Source organism: Melanotaenia boesemani, chromosome 16 (genome assembly GCF_017639745.1).
Source record: "Melanotaenia boesemani isolate fMelBoe1 chromosome 16, fMelBoe1.pri, whole genome shotgun sequence".
Taxonomy (NCBI): domain Eukaryota; kingdom Metazoa; phylum Chordata; class Actinopteri; order Atheriniformes; family Melanotaeniidae; genus Melanotaenia; species Melanotaenia boesemani.
The window spans coordinates 26,859,690-26,879,947 of NC_055697.1; the positions used below are offsets into that span (position 1 = coordinate 26,859,690).

General features: G+C 37.0%; 1 protein-coding gene across 1 annotated transcript in view; it reads right to left on the reverse strand.

The window, feature by feature from the left end:
- bean1 (brain expressed, associated with NEDD4, 1) overlaps window positions 1-20,258 on the reverse strand; it is a 52,654-nt gene that overhangs the window by 31,725 nt on the left and 671 nt on the right. The window contains exon 2 of the mRNA XM_042009861.1: window positions 9,291-9,410. Coding sequence (XP_041865795.1) covers window positions 9,291-9,315 — 25 coding nt within the window. The 5' untranslated portion in view covers window positions 9,316-9,410. The remainder of the gene's footprint in view (window positions 1-9,290; window positions 9,411-20,258) is intronic.

Genomic DNA, 20,258 nt, shown 5'->3' on the forward strand with positions numbered 1-20,258 from the left:
GCCTTTTACTACTTTTTAATGCTTTCTTTGCACCATCTGTAATGCTTTTAATGTTTGATGTAAAGCACTTTGAATTGTCTCGGACAATTCAAAGCAATGATCAGACTACAACAACAAAGCAGCCATCTTTATGAAGCCCAGCTGCAGCTATGTATTAGCTATCTGTGGCACCACAGCTATGAAAGAAAATTAATAACCCACCTGATAAAATAAATAAAAATAAATTGACTTTATGCTATTCAATATCAAGCTTGACTTGTCATGCAGTGATGTTTGCGTATATGTCATCAATATTTGTTACATCAGCCCTGGAGACTATTATATTTGGACTTTTTCCATAAAACAGTTCATAGTGAAAAATATTAGTTGGTGTGGTTTTGTTAGGAAGACGGAGTTGAGGTGTTTTAACATGAACAGGTGCACTGGAGGCCCTGGAGATTTACTAGATCTCCTTTGGTCTGGTTGTGTCACAGCTTAGAGCTACAGAACTACTAAAAATGTGTTTTTATTCCCTTTTAGAGCAAACAGGAATCGTACAAACCTAGATTTTCTGTGGCACATCTGTGGTGCAAACCAAACTGGAGATAAATCCTGCCAATGGCTGCAATATATCCTGCTGTGATTGGTTAGTCATCTCTCTAAATCCAGCTTTGATTGCTCAGTAAACACCATCCTTCAAGTCATGATTGGCCAGTGATGGAAGCAGTTCTTATTGGAGAATGAACAGCTTAAATTCAGTGAACACTTTAAGTCCAGCTATGACTGGCAATTCAAGACTCCAGGAAATGGACCACCATATGTGGTCCGTTCATACACACACTCACTAAAAACATTATATTACTAGTGGAAGAACAGATCTTATATGTATTTGTGTTTCTGAATATCTAGAAAGTGTAAAAGAGTTTTTTATTTATTTATTTTTATAATTCACGATGAGCTAGTGTTGCTTCTGTTCTGTGAATTTCTTGTTTTTATTATTTTTTGATTTAACCTTTATTTAACCAGGAAGTCCCACTGAGATTAAAAACCTCTTTTGCAAGGGAGTCCTGGCCAAGAGGCAGCAAAAAATATAACACAATCAGATCCAGAGGCCATGGATAAATAACTTTTGAATTGTAAATATAGTTCTTAGGCTCATAAGAGAATTCACTTTTTAAATTGATTTTGTGTGAGTCCAGCTTCTGGCATAAGTAGTTGCTTGTTGAATTATTGTAAGGGGCAAATTCTTACAAAAAAGAAATAGTATATTTTTAAATCAAAATAAAATTGCTTGGCGCTTGTTCATTGATTAGCCATTAAAACAATTTGACAGAAAAAAGTCAGGAGTCCAGCAAAACACAGGAACGAGCTTATACATGTTTTTTATTTTTTTTATTTTTCCTGCTGATCTGATCGTGAAAAAGGTTTAAACCACCAACTGGATTTAAAATTCTTTCCGATTCAGGGTGATCAGATAAGCTGACATGTTTGACGCATTTTTATTCTAACTGGTCGTTCAGTCGGATCAAAGTGCTCCATGTCAATGGAGCTGATGTTAGGGAGACCAGATCTGAGATTAGACTAGAAATGTGGTGCTGCTGTTACCTGAGAATCTTGTCATTAACGCTCACTTTGTGATAGTTCAGACCCACACTTTCTCTGCATTTTTCTAAAATACATGGTTGGAAGTTTAAAAAGTTCACATAGTCAAAAGCTACAAATGTTTCTATTTATGAGTCGCGATTACTGTAATCTCACAATACTACTATTACTACTACTACAGTTTACAAATGAAGGAACTATTCTACATGATTTCTTGTGAGACTGAGCTTACACTCCACCACCAAAGGCCTTTGTGCTGCTGATGCTGTAAAATTATTTTTAAAAAAGTATTTTCTAATATTCTAGCCAGCATAAAATCTAAAAACTGGGTTCAATTGGGCAAAAAAGGCATTTTCAGCAGCTTTTACTAACATTCATATTTCTATATTGAGTTACAATGAAACTCAACCTGCCCGGCTTTAAAACATATACTTCTAGAAATTAACTGTATGTAACGGAATCTCTTTAAACTCTGAACATTTTCAACATTATCACCTTTGGCCCAATGAGACATATAAAAGTTGTAAAATTGGTCAGGTATATATGTTTTTCTTTATTCTAAAAAAGAAAAAAAGAAGAAAAGCTGAGTTGTCGACTGAGAGTTGGACAAGCAACCACATGCCCACCTGAGCAACCTCACAGGACACAAACACACCCTGGTTTTGGTGAAAATGTAACTCTGCTCAGCTTCAAACACAAATTAGAAAGATGTCTGAAGGTATTGCTTTGAATTTCTATTTCACTGCTTTATACTTTATATCATATCACACAGTCTGTTACATTAAAAATCCTTTGTATGATTTGTTGAAAATCTTTCTATTTCTGACCATCTAGGTTGACAATCTGCAGTGACAAACCTTCCGTGTTTTTTTTTTTTTATTTGGGGCGTATAATTATGCCCAATCCAGTCAGCAACAGTGGCAAAAGAGCTGGTAGAACAGTCACATAAATAGAAGCAGAAGTAGTCATAACAGCATATATCACAGAAACCCATTTCAGATGGATATCTCCCTTCTGAATGACACGACTCATCTCTTCCTCCTTGACCCTCTTCAACACACACTGGCGTCTTTTCGACTGGGAATCGATGTCTAGCCCTTTTAAGTCTTTCCTCCCCACTTTCAATCGCTCTACCTCTTTCTCAGAAGTGCTGTGTTGGGGAAAATGATGGGTGAGAAGAGGGAGGGCAGAGAAGATGATGAAATAGGAGTGGAAAGATGAGGAAGTGGTGGTGTTTAATCCCTTTAAAACACACACCGTGCTGTGTTAGCCTTTTCCCCTCTGGACCCTCACACACATGTACCAACACTTTTATAGATTGTGATGTGTCTTGAAATAAAGCAGTCAGTGCCAGGATAGGAGTAAGATAAACCCTTTCCTTAACTTACATAATTTATCATTTTTAAGTAATAAGGTCCAATCAATTCCAGTTAATTTCACACCTATGAACATTTTAACTAATCAGTACAAATATACTCACACTGTGGTCATTTAGTAGCTTTTATCTTTTTCACTTGTTTTGAAATTCTGGACATTTTCTTTGAATAATCTCTGAACTGTTTCTGTGAATGGATTTATTACTTTTAGCCTGATATGTCCTCTCTGTTAACTGAATGTGATTTGTGCAAAAAAAGAAGAAAAAAAAAAAAGAAAAGAAAAAAGTATGACCAGTTGTTTGTGCTTATAGCTAAATGTGTTTTTTTTATTTGTTTTATATATATATGTGTGTATATATTCAGCTATTGTTAAACCAGAAATATAGTTTTTAATCTGAAACAAGGTGTTAACTTGTCTACCATAAAGGAGACTTGATCAAAAATGATCAAAGGTCTAGCATACCTTAATTTTTCTGAGTGCCAAAAACTCTTTAGTTATTTCCAGGGAATAGCATGCAGCGGCCTACACGTAAAGTGCTGCATATTTTTTTAAAAAGTGCTTTTAATTGTAATAAATCCCCTTACAGCCTTTCCTTAAGTGCTGCAAAGGCAATAAATCACATGAGTTCAACTGATCATTGTGGTGAACAATTAAATGAACTCAAACCGTATTTGTCTATCCCGATAATGTCAAGAATTTCAGTGTGCTTGCATTAAATCTAAAACATTTTACCATCAGCTGACTCTGTATATTGCTGGTGAGCTGACGCATGCTCAGGATGGGGGAATGAACTGAAGTCAAGCTTCGATCCAATCTGTTGATTTCTTCAGCTAGGCGATTATCTTTTGTGAATTGGTTTGTATGAATACTGATTGGATCACAATGAATTGGCTTCAATCGATCAGTCTGTAAAGTGCCGAGATGAAATTGTTCTGAAATGGTGCTATACAAATAAAGCTAAATTGAATTGGATTATTAACTGTACATGTTGCGAGTTTGTTGTCATGGTACCACATGAGTGCTGGGGGCTTCTGGGTGCTCCATAAAGGGCTATTTATGGACTAATAACATAACATTACACAATATCTCCAAAATGAATAACTTACTCTCGGCAACACAGCAACAGAAATGGGCTATTTAAGAAATTCTAAAGCTGGATTTATACTCGGGCAGCGTCTGCGTAAGGTTGGTTATGGTGTAGCTGATGCTGATGAAGTGTGCTCTCACACTTGAGCATAGGGATTACGCATCGCTTTGGTGCCGTGTTGCAGTTTCACTTTCTAATCTGAAGGTGGCAGCAGGGGTGGTATCGGCTGGTACACTCAACAGGACGGAGTTCTTTTTAAATCAGCAATGGCCTCCAACATAGTGCAGTGTCTTCATGCGCTTGTGGAAGCAAATGAAAAAATAATTTGATCAACCTTGTTTTTAAAAATGGCGGTTACCACACACATTCAGCATGATGATCCAGAAATCCGAAAACGCTTAATCCCAGACTGACCAATCACAAGGGAGTACTTCCATGTAACCGTCTGCATAACAGGGGTGCATGTCAGGTCTGGAAGAGGTGCACGTCAAGCCTCCGCAGACCTACACGATGCCTACGGCGGTGACGCCACACGGGTATAAATCCAGCTTAAGAACTGTGGGCTTTAGTAATGCCTAAATCTTATCCTTTTATACTCTGGACATCCATCCATTCATTCCTCTATCTATCCATCCATCCATCCATCCATTTATCATATTGACATTGAACAGATGGGACAATACATCCATTTTTAAATGACAGAGCTAATGAACTGAAGAGGACAATGAAGAGTAAGTATGCTAAAGTCACAGGGAGCCAGTGTTAGTCAATACTGGAACCAAAGACATTAGCAGATACTTTTACCCTTCACTTCTCCTTCTTTCCTCTCTCTCACTCTTTTCTTACTCTGTTCTTTTACCTATTCTGAGCCATCTTTCCCTCATTTCCTTCCTCTCACTCAAGAATGACATTGCACCCCCGCCCCCCCAAATAATATCACTTCTTTCTTATTTGAGATGTGCTTTATCAGATAGATAGATAGATAGATAGATAGATAGATAGATAGGTAGATAGGTAGATAGATAGATAGATAGATAGATAGATAGATAGGTAGATAGGTAGATAGATAGATAGATAGATAGATAGATAGATAGATAGATAGATAGATAGATAGATAGATAGATAGATAGATAGATAGAGTAAACAGTCACTGTCTCAAATCAGGTTTCTTTCATCTCTTCTTTTCATATGCACATGCTCAAACTTGACCACCTGTGTTGTGTATTAATTGTCAGTGGGCTCTGATCGGGAGTTAGTGAGCTGGAACAGCCTTGGTATTTGCTGACCTGCCGGGCCGTGAAATCTCCCTGCACATGCACATGCCTCATATCCATTTAAATAGATTTAAATAAATGACCTTACACTGTGACTAGATTGGATGAGGGCATAGGCAGGTGGATGGATGGATGGTCAAAGACAGATAGGTGGATGGAATGGAAGGTAAAATGCCATTAGATGCAGTTTTTCCTCTTATTTCCATAAGGCATGGGAATGTGATGATTGATGGCTCGGTGTTGGGAAGGAAAGGCATTGTGCAGCACTGATTGATGGATAGATGATGTGTGCAGCGAGGGGGAACAGAAGGAGATTCTATTTCAGATCTTCTCTCATCTGATGCACGCATATGCCATTGCTCTAATATGTAGATAGTTTATCTTCAGCAGTGATATGAGAGGTGGAGCATGAGCACACACACATAAATGAAAACAAACCCTCCACCTGCAGGTATTCAGACATAATAAGTGTTAGGTGTAAAATGGGACACACAGAAATACTCTTTTTCAGAAAAATATAATAATTCTGCAACTTTATGGAGTACCTTTCCAATAATAACGACAGCTTAGTTCGTTTGGGTCGTTGGTTTGAAATCAACATTATATGTGGTTTTATATATATATATATATATATATATATATATAGGAACAAACATATTTTCTGACAGATGTGAATGTTTTTGCTGACAGATGGGGACTGCATGCCCTTCACTTGGATAGATCAGCGTCAATCCTCAGGCACAACTGCTGCCATGTGGTACATGACAGTCTCCTTCACACTCTGCAAAAGCATTCAAAAACAGTGACCCTAACAGCTCAGTGAAAGCAAAACATGTATAAACAGAGCTTGAAACAACAGCTTGAAAACTAAGAAACAAAACATGTCTTCCTAAAGTTAGCTTGGGAAAACCTTTGCATCAGAAATACAAAAAACAGCTATGCAGTATTGGCTATTAATGTGTTGAAAATGAATGCCTGCATGATGAAAGCTATGTTTGCAGGATGTCAGTTTGCAGATTTAGCATGTTGGATGCATGAACTTCATTGCATGACAACCAACAAAAGTCCATATTAGGAGTAAGGGGGAATGGTGGTGAAGTGGCACAATGAAAATGTAGGCTTTAAACATGTTTAACCCTTTGAGCCCTGTGGCTATTTATCAGGCCTTGGGTTGCACTAATGTCTGCAACCACATGGTCTATTTAATTACATTTGGAGTAATTGTACAGGGGACAATTGTGAGATTTATTAAGGGGTATAAATATCAGTAGTTGATATTTGTTACTGGTGAAGAATCTATAAAGATGGTACACAGCACAAAACGTTCGGGCTTGCCTAAAAAAACAACGTACAGGAAAAAATATGAATAACTCTAAAATGATACAGCTGCAGCTTTAAACCTCTATCAAGTCTTTATCAAATCATGGTAGAATATGTAAGCATTATCTTAAGGCTATGTGATCAAGTTAAACAGAAGGTTTCTGTTTTTGTCAGGAATGTATTTTACTAATATTTTGTCATGTTCTGTTTTTGTTACTTGTGGTTCAGAGATCTTATTGGGCGTGGTGGTGCTAATTGGAGATTCTCCTCACCTGGTGGTAATGGGAGATGCCACTCACCTGCTGCTGTTTGACTTTCCCAGCCTACATAAGAGCCAGTTTGCAGTCCACTCATCGCCAGATCGTTGCCTTACCCTAGTGGTACAACACCGGCCATTAAGAGATTAGGTTGAGTTTTTTTGTGTACAGTCTTATGCGTAACTTTTGTCCTGTCTACCTACCAGAAGAGTGCCACCTTCCCAGTCTGAAAATCCCACCACAAGCTGTCATTCTAGCCTGTTGCCCTGCCACCAGCCCTGCCTCATTTGCTTCCCAAGGACTCTGGACTCACTTTAAATAAACCTGTTACCGCTTTACAGAATCTGCTGTCTGCTCCTTCCTGGTTGCTGCCTGTCTTCCTGCAAACCTTAACAGTTTTCTGTTTCTTTATAGGTGTAGCAGCTGGTTATTTTCAGTTTGGTTTTGACTGTACAGTAGTGGTTTTCTTCCAAATGACCTCTGCAACATTCAATCCTGATGTCTTTTACAGCGCTTTGTGATCAGTTAGTTTTATTCTTTTTACATTTTTACTTTTTAATTTGATTTTGATTAATCATATTGTTTTACCAATACATTTTATTGTCATTGACTTTTAGCTGGTCTGTTGATTGTTTTAGATTTTGTTTTATACTATTGTAATGCTTGATTGCATTTTTAAAGTGTTGTCTTTGTATGAAGCACTTTGAGTCGCAGTTGTGCTTGAAATGTGTTATATACATAAATGACTTACTTACTAATACTAAAGGACTGAGTACATAAGGGTTAAGCAGAAGTGAGACGGTGATCTATAGCCTGATATTACAAAATGAGGTACAGCATGAATAACAGGACAAGTAATGTTGCATGTTATTACATTGAGAATCCTTTACTTTTCATGTCTTTTCACACCATTTAGTCGTCAAGGAAAACAACACCCAGCCCTACTACTAGCCCTTTTAGCATGTCACTTGACACCAAATAATGGAACCAGAAGCTAAAAAGAAAAGAACATGACACATAAAGTGTTAAAACTGTGTTAAATTTCTATGCAATAATGTCACTTTAAACGCTTTTTTCACTGCATGTCTGCAAACTGAGTAATTTACAGTTACACACAAAGTAGTCTTTGTAAAATTACATGGGACTGTGTAAAATGTCAACCTGCACAATGCACCACATGAAGAAATACCTTGGCATATCTATAGAGCCTCCCATCCCAAAGCTTTTTATCTGTCTCTTCGCTCTGTTCTTTTATTCATCATTCTATTTCTTTTCCTAGAAGGGAAGCACTGTTGGTGGAGGTCTAAATGCCCTGAAGGGAATGGAGAGATTTCAGGTGCCAAGGGAAAGAGAGGAAAAGTCAGAGAAGGATGTGAATAATAGATCAGAGAGGTGAAAGAGAAAGTGAAAAGAGTCAGGAGGAGAGAAAGGGGAGACATTAAAGGTGGGAAAGAGGGAGAGGTGAATTGAAAGGAAGAGAAACAGATATAAAAGAGGCATCAAAAGGACAGAAAGGAAGCCAAAATTATTCATGAGAGTGAAAGAGGGAGAAAGAAGGATAGATCATTTTCTTGGAGGGCAACCTTGACAGGAAAGCATAGCATCTGTCCATCCACTGATCTGTCCATCCATCCATCTGTTCCTCCATCCTTTCCTGCCTCCAGTGTGGTCAGGAGTTCTTGCATAAGACAGCAATTCATCTTTTATTGAGATGGGAACCTTCTATAAATATGTCTACCTTGTTCTCTGGAGCTTAAAAAGCTTAATATGTGATCCAGCTAAAAATAAATAGAGGATACCCACCACCACCACCACAACAAAACAAATTATACTGTGTGATGTTTTTAAAACTCTGTATAAATTTATGAGATGTTATCAGATATTTCAAAATAAATATTCCAGGTACTGGACCTGCTGGTTTTAATTAACTGTTTGAATTTGTTATTTCAAAATCAGAGACTGTTAAAAAAGACCAATGAATTAATACCAACTAAAGCAGAAGTGTGTATTGTAAAAACAGTTGTATAGTTTAGTAAGAGGGTAAACTAAGTGGTTTATCATCATGATTTGTCTAACTGCACATTTTTATTCAGTTATCTGTTAAACGATAATTTCAACTTATTTTATTTAAAATCTGACAACACTTAGAAAAATGCAATTGAACGCATTCCTGTGGAGAACAAAACAGTTTTTCCCTTTTTTAAAATGATTCTTTTATATTGACGGGAGCCATTCATGTTCAACTTTTCTTATATTTTTCTTTCATATCATCACCCTTTCTACATTACATGAAAGGAAAAATACAAATCTTAAAGATTTTGCGGAATAAATAATACTATTAATGAACAAAAACTAAATGAAAAAGAGGAAGAAAAAAAGGGTCTTTGGTCTTACCTGAGCAGATCAATTTCATCAGCATGAACCCCCCTTCAAAGTGTCTCCTATTGGCACATCTCAGCAGGCAGGAAGCCAACTTGAACTGCTCTCTACCACACACTGCTGCTGTGTATGAGACTACAAAGGCAGGAAGAGAGAGGAAGAGATGGGAAGATCAGCACATTAGTGAGAAGAAAATGTGAGGTGCAGGCCTAAAGAGAGCAGGGAAAGACAACAAACAGCAGGCGGCTCGATGGCAAACGAGAGAAATAAATGAAAGAACATGAGAGAAGCTGTGTTGTTTTAGAGAGGAAAGGGGGAGGGAAGGAGGGAGGGAGGCAGCTGAGACTGATGTGAGAGTCACAACCTCCAAGCCCGGCTGTTTATAAAGCCCCAGGCAGTTTGCGTATGTGTGTATGTGTGTGTGAGGCAGTCAAATGGTTGCCCACACCAACCTGTGACTGTATAGACGTGTGTGTGTGCCAGTGTGTGTGTGTGTGTGTGTGTGTGTGTGTGTGTGTGTGTGTGTACATTTGTATACGTGCGATCATTGCTGTTTCCGGAACATGGCCACAGGGTGGAAGTGTTCCAATCAATACCTTAACCACACACACACATGCACACACACAAACACGTAAATACTACTGTTTTACTTCAAGACTGTCAGACTTGTAGTTTTAACTATAAATATGAGCGGTCGTCAAGGAAGCAGGCAAAGTAGCGACCCTGTAAATATATTTAATGGATAATTTAATCTAGTTATTACTAATCTTTAATAAGTCATATGAAGTTTGGAGTGCAAAAGGCTGACTAAATTAATGGACTTAAGCTGAATCAATACAAATGAGATGAGTACATGAAAAATTGTGAGGGTGGGGGAGGGGTAGTATTGTAGTACAATGTTGTCTTGCATCAATAACAAATTTGGGGTAATTCATTGTATGCAACTTTGCCCTTTTTACTTAGCTAGCTTAGTAATAGTTAAAATTATTCAGTACTTTTTCATTTTTTTTATTTATGTATTTATTTGGTTGATCAGTTATGGAAATGATAATAAAAAACATCCGTGTGTTTCCCTGTTTCACAGATGTGTTGAAACAGGGAAACATCTAAAACCTGCAAAGAACCAGCCCTCAAGAAGCAGGATTAGGGATCCTAGTAATAATAACTGAAAATTGTACAAAAACAAAGTCAGAGGGAAAATATTTCACTCTTGACTGCGCTACATTCAATGACAGATAAGTCTCTTTTCAGATGACGACATTTACAGCCTTTTGAAACGCAACACATAGTTTGTGATTTAATCAGAGGGTTCCAACCTCTTTAGCTTCTGGCATTTTACATAAATCAGTGTATAGTCAGGAAGATGGATCAGACAGCTCCTACTTTTTCTTTCTCATTTTAGGTTTACTGAACTGTACATTTGAACTGTACATAACATTAGTTGCTGTACCTCCAGCAGCTACAACTGTGACATGCTGCTCTCACACTGATCAATATTAATTATAGATGCTAATAAAATCATAGATGGTATTTAAAGATATGCATGTGGTCTTAAAAAAATTAGGCCAGTGCAGAAATGCCTCTTAACTGGCTTCCATCTAATGAACAGCAGGGGGTGATACAACTTCTTACTAAACTTAAAGAAAACTGTTTCTTCAGCAAACATGTCACTGTTTTCAAGGACTCTCAATGCATGTCTTCATTTTTGTGAATTGGATAGCCCTACATTTAATATAGTAAAATAAAAACAAAGCCTTTATGGCATCATCAGTTTGCGAACTGCTGTTTTAAAGCCTCGAGTTCAGCATTTGCTTGTTACCATGTTGGTTTATCAGGAAGATGAAGATGGAGAGTTATATTTTACAGCTAATTGGAAATAAGTGCCTTTATTTGAGGACTTATAGCAATTAAATTATTGAATTAGTTTGAGAAGGACCACCAGCACACAGTTCAGAGAGAGTGAATAGCAAACGAGACCCTAATGAGTCATGGTGAAAAGTGAATTAGGGTTTAATGAGAGATGTGGAGCTTTTTTGATTGGGAGATTAAGGCAGAAATCCTTTAGAGTCAATGTGAGCAGACATAGATGAAATTGCATTTAAAAGTACTCCTACATCAGCTTAATCTCCAACAGCACATGACTTTGTCAATCATTTGTGCAGTTTATGGATAAAGCAGCATATACTTTGAAGCAAGGCAGCCGCTTCATTGACAGGTTTCTACCTAATGGGTATGAATGGTTTCTAGAATTCTTAATCGAATTCGAGCCTTCAAGTCATGCACAGGGTATGGCACTGACATTTTCTGAAGTCAAATATATAATACAGGTATTTTTCCGGTAGGATTTTTCATATGTAACTAATATCAAAAACATAAAGCCTATACCCAAAAGGAGTTATGCAACACTTGCTGTAACAAAATTCATTAACACCTTCTTATCCTTTGTTCTCTATTTTTTTATATTTGTTGTGTTTTACTTAGAACACAATCCCTTCTTTAGCCAGGAAATCATCATTCACATTTTTACCACTGTTGTCCTTGTATGCAGAAGAATAATTTATGTCCACACATCTTAATTTTCGACATATTCACTGTTAGCTAAATCATGGTCAGTTTTAATGGACTGCTTCTCACAAGTATGCATACAGTCTTATCCTGAACCATAAAAACAATAATCCATTATTATTTGATATACTGAAAAGTCTAAAATGAGGAGTTTATCTATCAAAGTAGATCTGGTAAACTGTCTTTTTTTAACAGTATACCAAAGGGCCATTTCAAATATGCTAAGCAGGTTTAAGTTTATATAGACTGTTTTAGAGAAACAAAAAACAAACTACACTTGTGTTAAATTATAGACTCCTGGTTATCAACAGGTCTGCTGGTTTGTTAATCTTCTGATACATTATTGTGGTCAACATTAAAATTTGCTGATGGTTGTAGATCAGCACAAGTTTTTAACTTCACAAACAAAGCAAATGACACAATGCAGCTCAGCTGGTTATTTGTAATTACATACTTTAGTAAATCTGCCCTGATCTAAAAACCTTTTCCTCTACTGCTTAACATCATTATGACATGTGCAATAAGTAGAAGTACACTAATAACTATTTCTCTTTGAGCTTGGGTATTTCAGTAGCCATGTCATCTTTACTAGTTTCTACAGTCTGCTGACTCTGTCCATTGCTATTTTTATCACAACCAACCTTAACTTCCAATGTTGGCAATGCTATTTTGAGTTTATCTTATGTCAAAGTTTAGCATTAAGCAGATGCTGTGACTCTTCCATCTTTCATTACATCTTGTCCTCTCACCACACACTAGCTAAACAGGAGGTGGAACCATTTTTAAAACCCTATTTCTTTATGAGAAGTTTTATTGATGGTCATACGCTCTCTTGTCCTGGGCGATTTTGTAGCTTCACGTCCACAACTTATACATTTTAGACAGACTTGTCTGGTGTTCATTTTCCACTAATGAATCCCTTACTTCCAGTCTACACACACACGCAAATACACAGTTTGCACAGGAGTGTGACTGTATGTGCGTTTGTGAGTCACAAACCTGCAATCTATTCTGCATTGTTGTTACATAACTGTCCCTACTCACATAGACAGATATTACAGACAACACACTCTGGCAGCTAGACTGGACAATTTTTCCTTTTCTTCACAACATGCACATAAACAAATACACACAGACACACATACAGTGGATTGTTCTCACCCCAGTACTACAGTTGAGTAATTGTGTATCTTTGTGAGAGAGTGAACAGAACTCACAGGATTGGTGTCAACTCTGCAGCCGATGCACCAGGAAGAACTGAAGCTAACAGAGAAACTGCTACCGTGAGAGCCGTGAGAGAAAAAGTCCTCAATCTTCTGCTAAACAGTTGAATAATTTTTTGTGAAGAACTTTTATTGTATAGCAGTGTCTGATTTAATAGGTTGGTAGTTTTTCCATTCACGTTATGGTAGAGGAATTTCTATATTATCAGATTTACCAAGCATTCTGTTTTAACACATGAAATGTTTTCTCTAATACTAACCTGTCATTGACCTTGAAATTTTTTCTCTCCTTTTTTAATGAATGAGAACAATTTAAATTCTGCAGTCACCAAGTGGAAAATACAAGTGCTTTGTTCTTAATAAAAATATGAGGAATTTCCATTCTTTTCACTATGCTAAAAGGATGAAAAAGATTGTAATCATTTAACAACTACATTCTAAAGCTACAGTGTCTTTAAAACATCTTTATAGCCACATGCCTCTAATGTATATGTCAAGTTCTTGTGATGGAAATAAATAATTTAACAGATGCTTTAACTGGAAAAATTTGACATGTGGATTAGTTTTCAGACTTGAATGTGGTTTAAAAAAGGAAATGATATAATTTCTCTACAGAGTTGGTTCGCACACAGTTTGCCAACATGATACAACTGCCAATTTCTCAAAATCATGTGTAAGTGTCCTCAGAGAGAGTTGGTCAGAGATGAAAGGCTTGTGAAAATCCCAAAAGGACAGCCAGAGCAGAAAATGATGTAAATACTTCAAATTTCAAATGCAGCAAAGGAAACTACTTTTACATTGTAAAACAAAACATATAGAGGGTGTTTGAGGTTGATAACTGTGTGACTTTGTCACAAATCAGAACTTATATTGCATAAATACCAGTGTTGTTTGGTTGGAAAGCTGCTGTACTCACTGCAGAGAGCTTAATCGTCCACCAGATTAGACAAAAGCCAGCAGTGATGGAAGGAGGAAAAGAACAAGAGAGTGAGAGACAGGACCAGTTAGAGAAAGAAAAACTGACGATCATGTATTGCCTGTAGCTACCAGAGTACTCCATCATTTCTCCATCTCTCTTCCTGGTATTCCCTCTCTGTGATGCTCTCTGATGTCCCTTTCTCCCTCCTCTCATCCATCTCCTCCTAGCTCTCTCTGACAGTCCATTTGGCCCACACAGCCCTGTCATCCATTCAACCTGTCAGTCTTGGCTATGGCACCAATCTCACAGTGACTCGTGTTCGTAGTCGGGCAAGCAGGAACCATGGTCAGAGAATCCACGCCAATCGCTAAAAGCCCATGAGTTCAGTTTCCATGACAGCTGGGTCAAGGAGTCGACCCCACAGTGAGAAGATTAGAGGTTTGGTCTGTGCAGAATGGAGCATTGAGCATCGTTTAAAGGTTTTCACCCATCTTTGCTCGCTGCCAAATATACTTAATTTTTCAGTAGGACATTCCTGCTTTCCATTGAATAGCTTCTGACAGTTGTAACAAAATTAGACTCACCAGCTCAGTAACATATGAGGACTTTTGAAGACAAGTCCATCTATTCATCTTTTTCTTGCTATTTTTAATCAAGTCAATGAATTCTGAAAAATTTAGTTTTTATTTAATTTCTGGTGGTGTCTCTAAAAGCACCTGAAACTAGATCTGAGAGATATTGTCATATGTATTTGCATTTTGGTGGAAGATAATTAACAGTTTATAACTTTAAATTAAATTTAGGAAAGTAGTGTTAACTTATTTTGACTGAATGTGTGTGTGTGTATGATTGCTTGACTCGTTTACCCTGTGATAGACTGGCCACCTGTCCAGGTTTTACCTCACCACTCGCCTGAGACCCTGGACAGGATAGTATATGGATGAATGACTTCATGAAATAAGTAGCTGAGGGAATTTGAGCATTTGTAAGACACGAGGGTCTGCGGCACAGGGAACATAACTTCTTCATCCTAGCTACACAATTGGTGCCAAAACACTGAATAAATCAGATGAACATGTTTGCATGATTATTTTGGGTTACTTTTGATAAAAATCATCACAGAAAATAAATCACATTACAAGGCATAATGGCATACAACAAAGTCATAAAAGTTGCATTTTCTCATGCAAATGGACACAAATATAACTCAACAAACTGATGCAGTCTCATTGCATTTTATGAAGCTGTTACTGAAGGAGCAACTCAGCTTTCATTCATTCTTTGTACCGCTTAGTCCATTATGGGTCATTGGTAAGCTGGAGCCTATCCCTGCATTTTGGGCAGGTGAGAGGCAGGGTACACCCTGGACAGGTCACCAGTCCATCGCAGGGCCAACACAGAGAAACAAACAACCATTCACACACACACTCACTCCTAGGGAGAATTCAGAGTGATCAATTAACCGAACATACATGTCTTTGGACGGTAGGAGGAAGCCAGAGAACCCAGAGAGAACCCATGCATACACGAGGAGAACATGCAAACTCCACACAGAAAGGCCACCACCCCCCAGGTTTGAACCTCCCCCCATCCAAGGCTCGAACCAGCGACCTTCTTGCTGTGAGGCTGTGGTGCTAACCACCACACCACCATGCAGCGACACAGATTAAACAGGTGGAAAAAAAATCTGTTTTCAGTTTGACTGAGTTCAGATTTATTTGCATTGGTCGCAATTGAACACTGTCATTTCAAGACACTTTACGGGCAGAATCAGTTCAAGCCAATTCATTCACTTTTGTTCACACAAGCCAGTTCATAAAGAATGACTGCATACCTAAGGTGGCTTAGCTAGACTAAGGTGGCTGGACAGGTTCGGTGGTGAAGTTGCAAATAAGTGTCAAGCAGATCAAAGTTTATTAGCATTTTTTTAGGTATTTATAATAATAATAATAATAATAATAATAAAACATGTATCTTCTTAGTTCCTATCTTCTTAGTTTGATTTAGACTTGGGAAAAAAAGAGAATGAAACCTCTTTCAAAAATGTACAACTTAAAGTTGCCCTATAACACAATATACATTAACAATGCTATTTGAATCCATTGACATTGGTATGATGATTTTGCTGTGCATCTGTTTCACTTTGTACATGTGACAGGGTTGATACAGGTCATACAAACACACAGCCTATATAGGCCTCAACTCAAAATGTCAAAACAGCATCCAACACTACAAAAGGTTCTACTAACAAAAAAGGCAAAAGAGATGGAGCTCACTGATGGATTTGCGGCTTTATTGTGCAACCTTCAGATGACTAACTTTTCAACACTGACTTTGTCGTCATCAGTCACAAGTGAGCACAGCAAACGGGCAGACATTTATAGACTGCCCAAGTCCAGTCCTCGAGAGCTACATCCTGCAACTTTTAGATGCATTTCCTCTCCAATAAGCCTGAATCAAATGGCTAAACTCCTTCATTACATGCCACTCAGCTCTGCAGAGGCCTGGTAATGAGCCATTCATTTGATTCAGGTGTGTTGGAGAAGGGATACATCTAAAGGTTGAGAGAGCATATAGTGAACACATAGGCAAGCTCCACCTTACTCTGTTTTGGCTTGTGACATGACCTTACTCCACTTCTAATCAACTCCCTACACCTGCCTTAGACTGTCTATATTTATCAGCCCGTTTGCTGTGTTCACTTGTGACTCTGATGAAGACACAGAAAGTATTGAAATGCACATTAAAGCTGTAAATCCATCAGTGAGCTCCAGCTCTTTCTGCTTTTTTGTAAGTTTGATGTCCTTTATCTATGGCATACAGCTATTGCCTTTTTGTTTCTTTTCTTTTCTTTTCCTTTTTTTTTTGAAGAAGTGCAGCGTACATTGATTTGATTGGTTATACTAACTAATAAAGAATTGAGTAAATAAATATTATGTACATAAATATATTATAAAGGCTTAAATGTATCAATGTAAAAGCAATAAATGAAAGACTAAAATATAGTGTAATATAATATAAAAATATAAAATTAAAAATACATGTAATATATAAAGTGCCAATCTCAAACAGAAGAGATAATACCTCATTTTCAGTTATATTTAACACTTTCTAGTAAAAAGTTTATACTTTAATTTTGACTAAGTAATAACCAAAGCCAGCTAATGTATATAGTTTAACTTCAAGCTCATTATTGTGGTAGAAATGTATTTTACAAGTCCTGATATAATCATTTCTGTCATTTGGTCAAACAAAATGAGACAATACAATATGATTAGGGATAGTGAAACCAAACGCTGGTAAAGCAGTAGATCACTGACACATCTGCCATAAAATCAACACAGTGCTTCAAAGCTTTTGACACAGTTATAAAGTGCCATACGCTGGCTTTGTGTGTGATGCATTTGACGGAAAGTATTGGCAAATATTGTTTTTAAATGAGAAATGTAGGAGAAATAAGGTGCTTATGCAACTGGGATGGTGAGTGTTACTGTATTCTTAAAGCAATGAGACATTGATAAGCCCAGCCCCTTACGCATGCCTGATGTAGCAATGCCTCAGTTGTGACCTTTGGCATGTTAAAAAATGTATCTATTGAAACGATGCTCACAACACTTCCAGTTCATAACGTTGCTACAGAGACAATCTGACAGGCTCAAGTGAAACATGATGATACAATAAATTTTATTGTCCCAGTTAGAATATATGTTTTGAATTCATGTGCTGTTACATTAGCTACCTTTACAAAATCCACAGGCAGACAACACATAAATAATCCACTATACTCTGCAATGCAACCACACAGCAGAACACACATAGGTCTACATTAAAGAATACCTTTACATATGTCTCATATTTTTTGTAAAGTCTTTCTGCTAAAAGTGATTGAAGGAAAATGCACCATTTATGAGTGTTTCCACATCAAAGTAAATATCTCTGTCAAAGCAGCATAGGGTTTGCTTTTAACCAACGGCCTTTGTGAGATATGAACCTGAAATCAGTGGACCAACATCAGATCAACCTCAGCAGCACAACTACAGAAACAACAGACATCCTGTTTAGAATTATATATGTGAAAATATAAAAGAATCATGACATCAGTTAACATGCAGTTTTTTTAACAGCATGATCACCATCCTCATGGATGCCATGTTACATGTTGCCATGGTTACATGTAAACATAATATGTAATGGTGACTTTAGGCTGTAACATCAATTCATTTGAGTTAAAAAAAATTATCATTGTTAAGGTTAAAAATTTTCACCTACACATGTTATCATATCCACTAGAGAGGAGGATATTATGAATGTTATTTTAATCTTTTAATGTTATGTGCACATGCCACCTGGACACATTTTGGGGAGGAGGAAGTCTTATATTTTAAACTAAGTTCACATGAGCTGAACAGTATCTCTGTACAACCAGTGGCAGTAGTCTTGGTTTAATGTATTTGTTAGAAATCACAGTTTAAGTGTCAGACTAAAGTCAAGGGGCTTTTTGTTGCAATGACCTTCACAGCTGGCTGAAAAGGGGCACCTCTTAGATAACCCTCAGCAGGGCTTTAATGCTCTCCAGGGAATCCAGTACAAAGAACTACATGCAGTCTTGACTCTGTGAGGCTGTTTCAATCAAGTCACAGCTACATACATGCAACATCACACATATTAATCTTTAAACCTATTATGGGCTTTTACTTTTTAAAAAAAAAAAACTAGTTTTCCTTGTCTTGTGTATGTTTTTTTGTTTGTTTGTTTGTTTGTTTTTTTTATCCTTATTTGCCTATTTGGATTTTCCCTCTTACAGAGACTTAAGTACTGTTTTCTGTAAAAGCATTTTATTAATGGATCCCTTGCATTGTAATATTTGACCAGCAGTCCTCTGTGTTACTGTTGCTATGTGTGTAGGGTTGTAAGGCTACTGTACGTCACTGCTGAAACAAAGGAGTCAAAGTGTGTGGGAGGAAAGCTGAGCGAGAGAAAGATGAGTCCATCCAAAATCGCTATAATACACCTAAAACATGCCTCTTGGGATCGCCAGTGTGTTAGTGGTATTAAACATTAAGTTTCACCTTATGTTTAATTGCTTCCTAATGAAACTTATCATGCATCTATACTTATTATGAGCTCACACTCATTTATAAATGTTATTTCCCTAATTTGTTACATATAGCTTAAATTAGATATATAGTGAAAAGAGTGATTTGATGCTAATAACAATAAAAAGGCCATTTAGAAATTATCTACAACAAACTATGCAATTGAAATTAAATGTATTGCAGTGGAAATAATTAACGTATAATCAGATTTGTACCCCATTAGGCAGCTTTTATTTATTTTATCAATTATTTGAATATTGTTGACTAACAAATTAATTAATTTTGTAACAAGTGAATGAAATTGCATGCATCCTTTAAGTCTGTAACCCTAAATTGAAATTTATTTGTCCTTGCAATTTGCACTTATATTTGCTGGTTTCCCAACTCTTATTATATATGGGACACATCACTTGAAACCAAAGGGCAAACCAGTACCACTACCCCAAATGCCTCGAGGCTTTGGCAAGCCTCATAACCTCAATTCTAAGATGCATCAGGCTTCTTTAGATGTTTGTTTGCAAACCTCTGCAGCTGACTTTGGGGTGAGGAAGCAGTAAGGTTTTATTGATCACTTTTCTTTGAATGCATAGACTATATTTGTATGGGTGTGGCTGCACAGCTCTACAGTGTACAGCCACTCCAGAGTCTGATAAATCTTGAAGGTCCATGAAGGTCTTCAGCAGTCACACTGGGGTTTAAAATGCACTTTCCTTATAGACAGCTATCACCAAAAGTTTTTAAACTCCCCCTTTACTAACATTTCTTGCATAGGCTACAATGGAAAACAGAGTATTAATACAACTTTGAATTTTTATTAACTAGACTTTCCTACATGGAAATGTCACCTTGTTAAGAGTTAGAACACGCCCAGTGTTGATATGTGTTCAAAATAGGTTTTCCACTGTGATTTGCATAGTTTATTTTAATTACTTTTCTAAAATTTAAGCAAACATGCCAATTTTTTCTCTGCCTCAATAAACGCAACTGAAATACAGTAAGATGGAAATATTTCGTTAAAAAATGGAAACATAAATGCCGCAAGCGTTAGCAACAAAGCCTAAAGTAGTAGGCTACAATTCGTTTTATAGATTTTTATTAATCTCCTCTAAGTCTTGTGTTGGAATATTATATAACATTCAGTGGGAGGCAAATGTAGTGAAGAGGATGTCAGCACAAACTC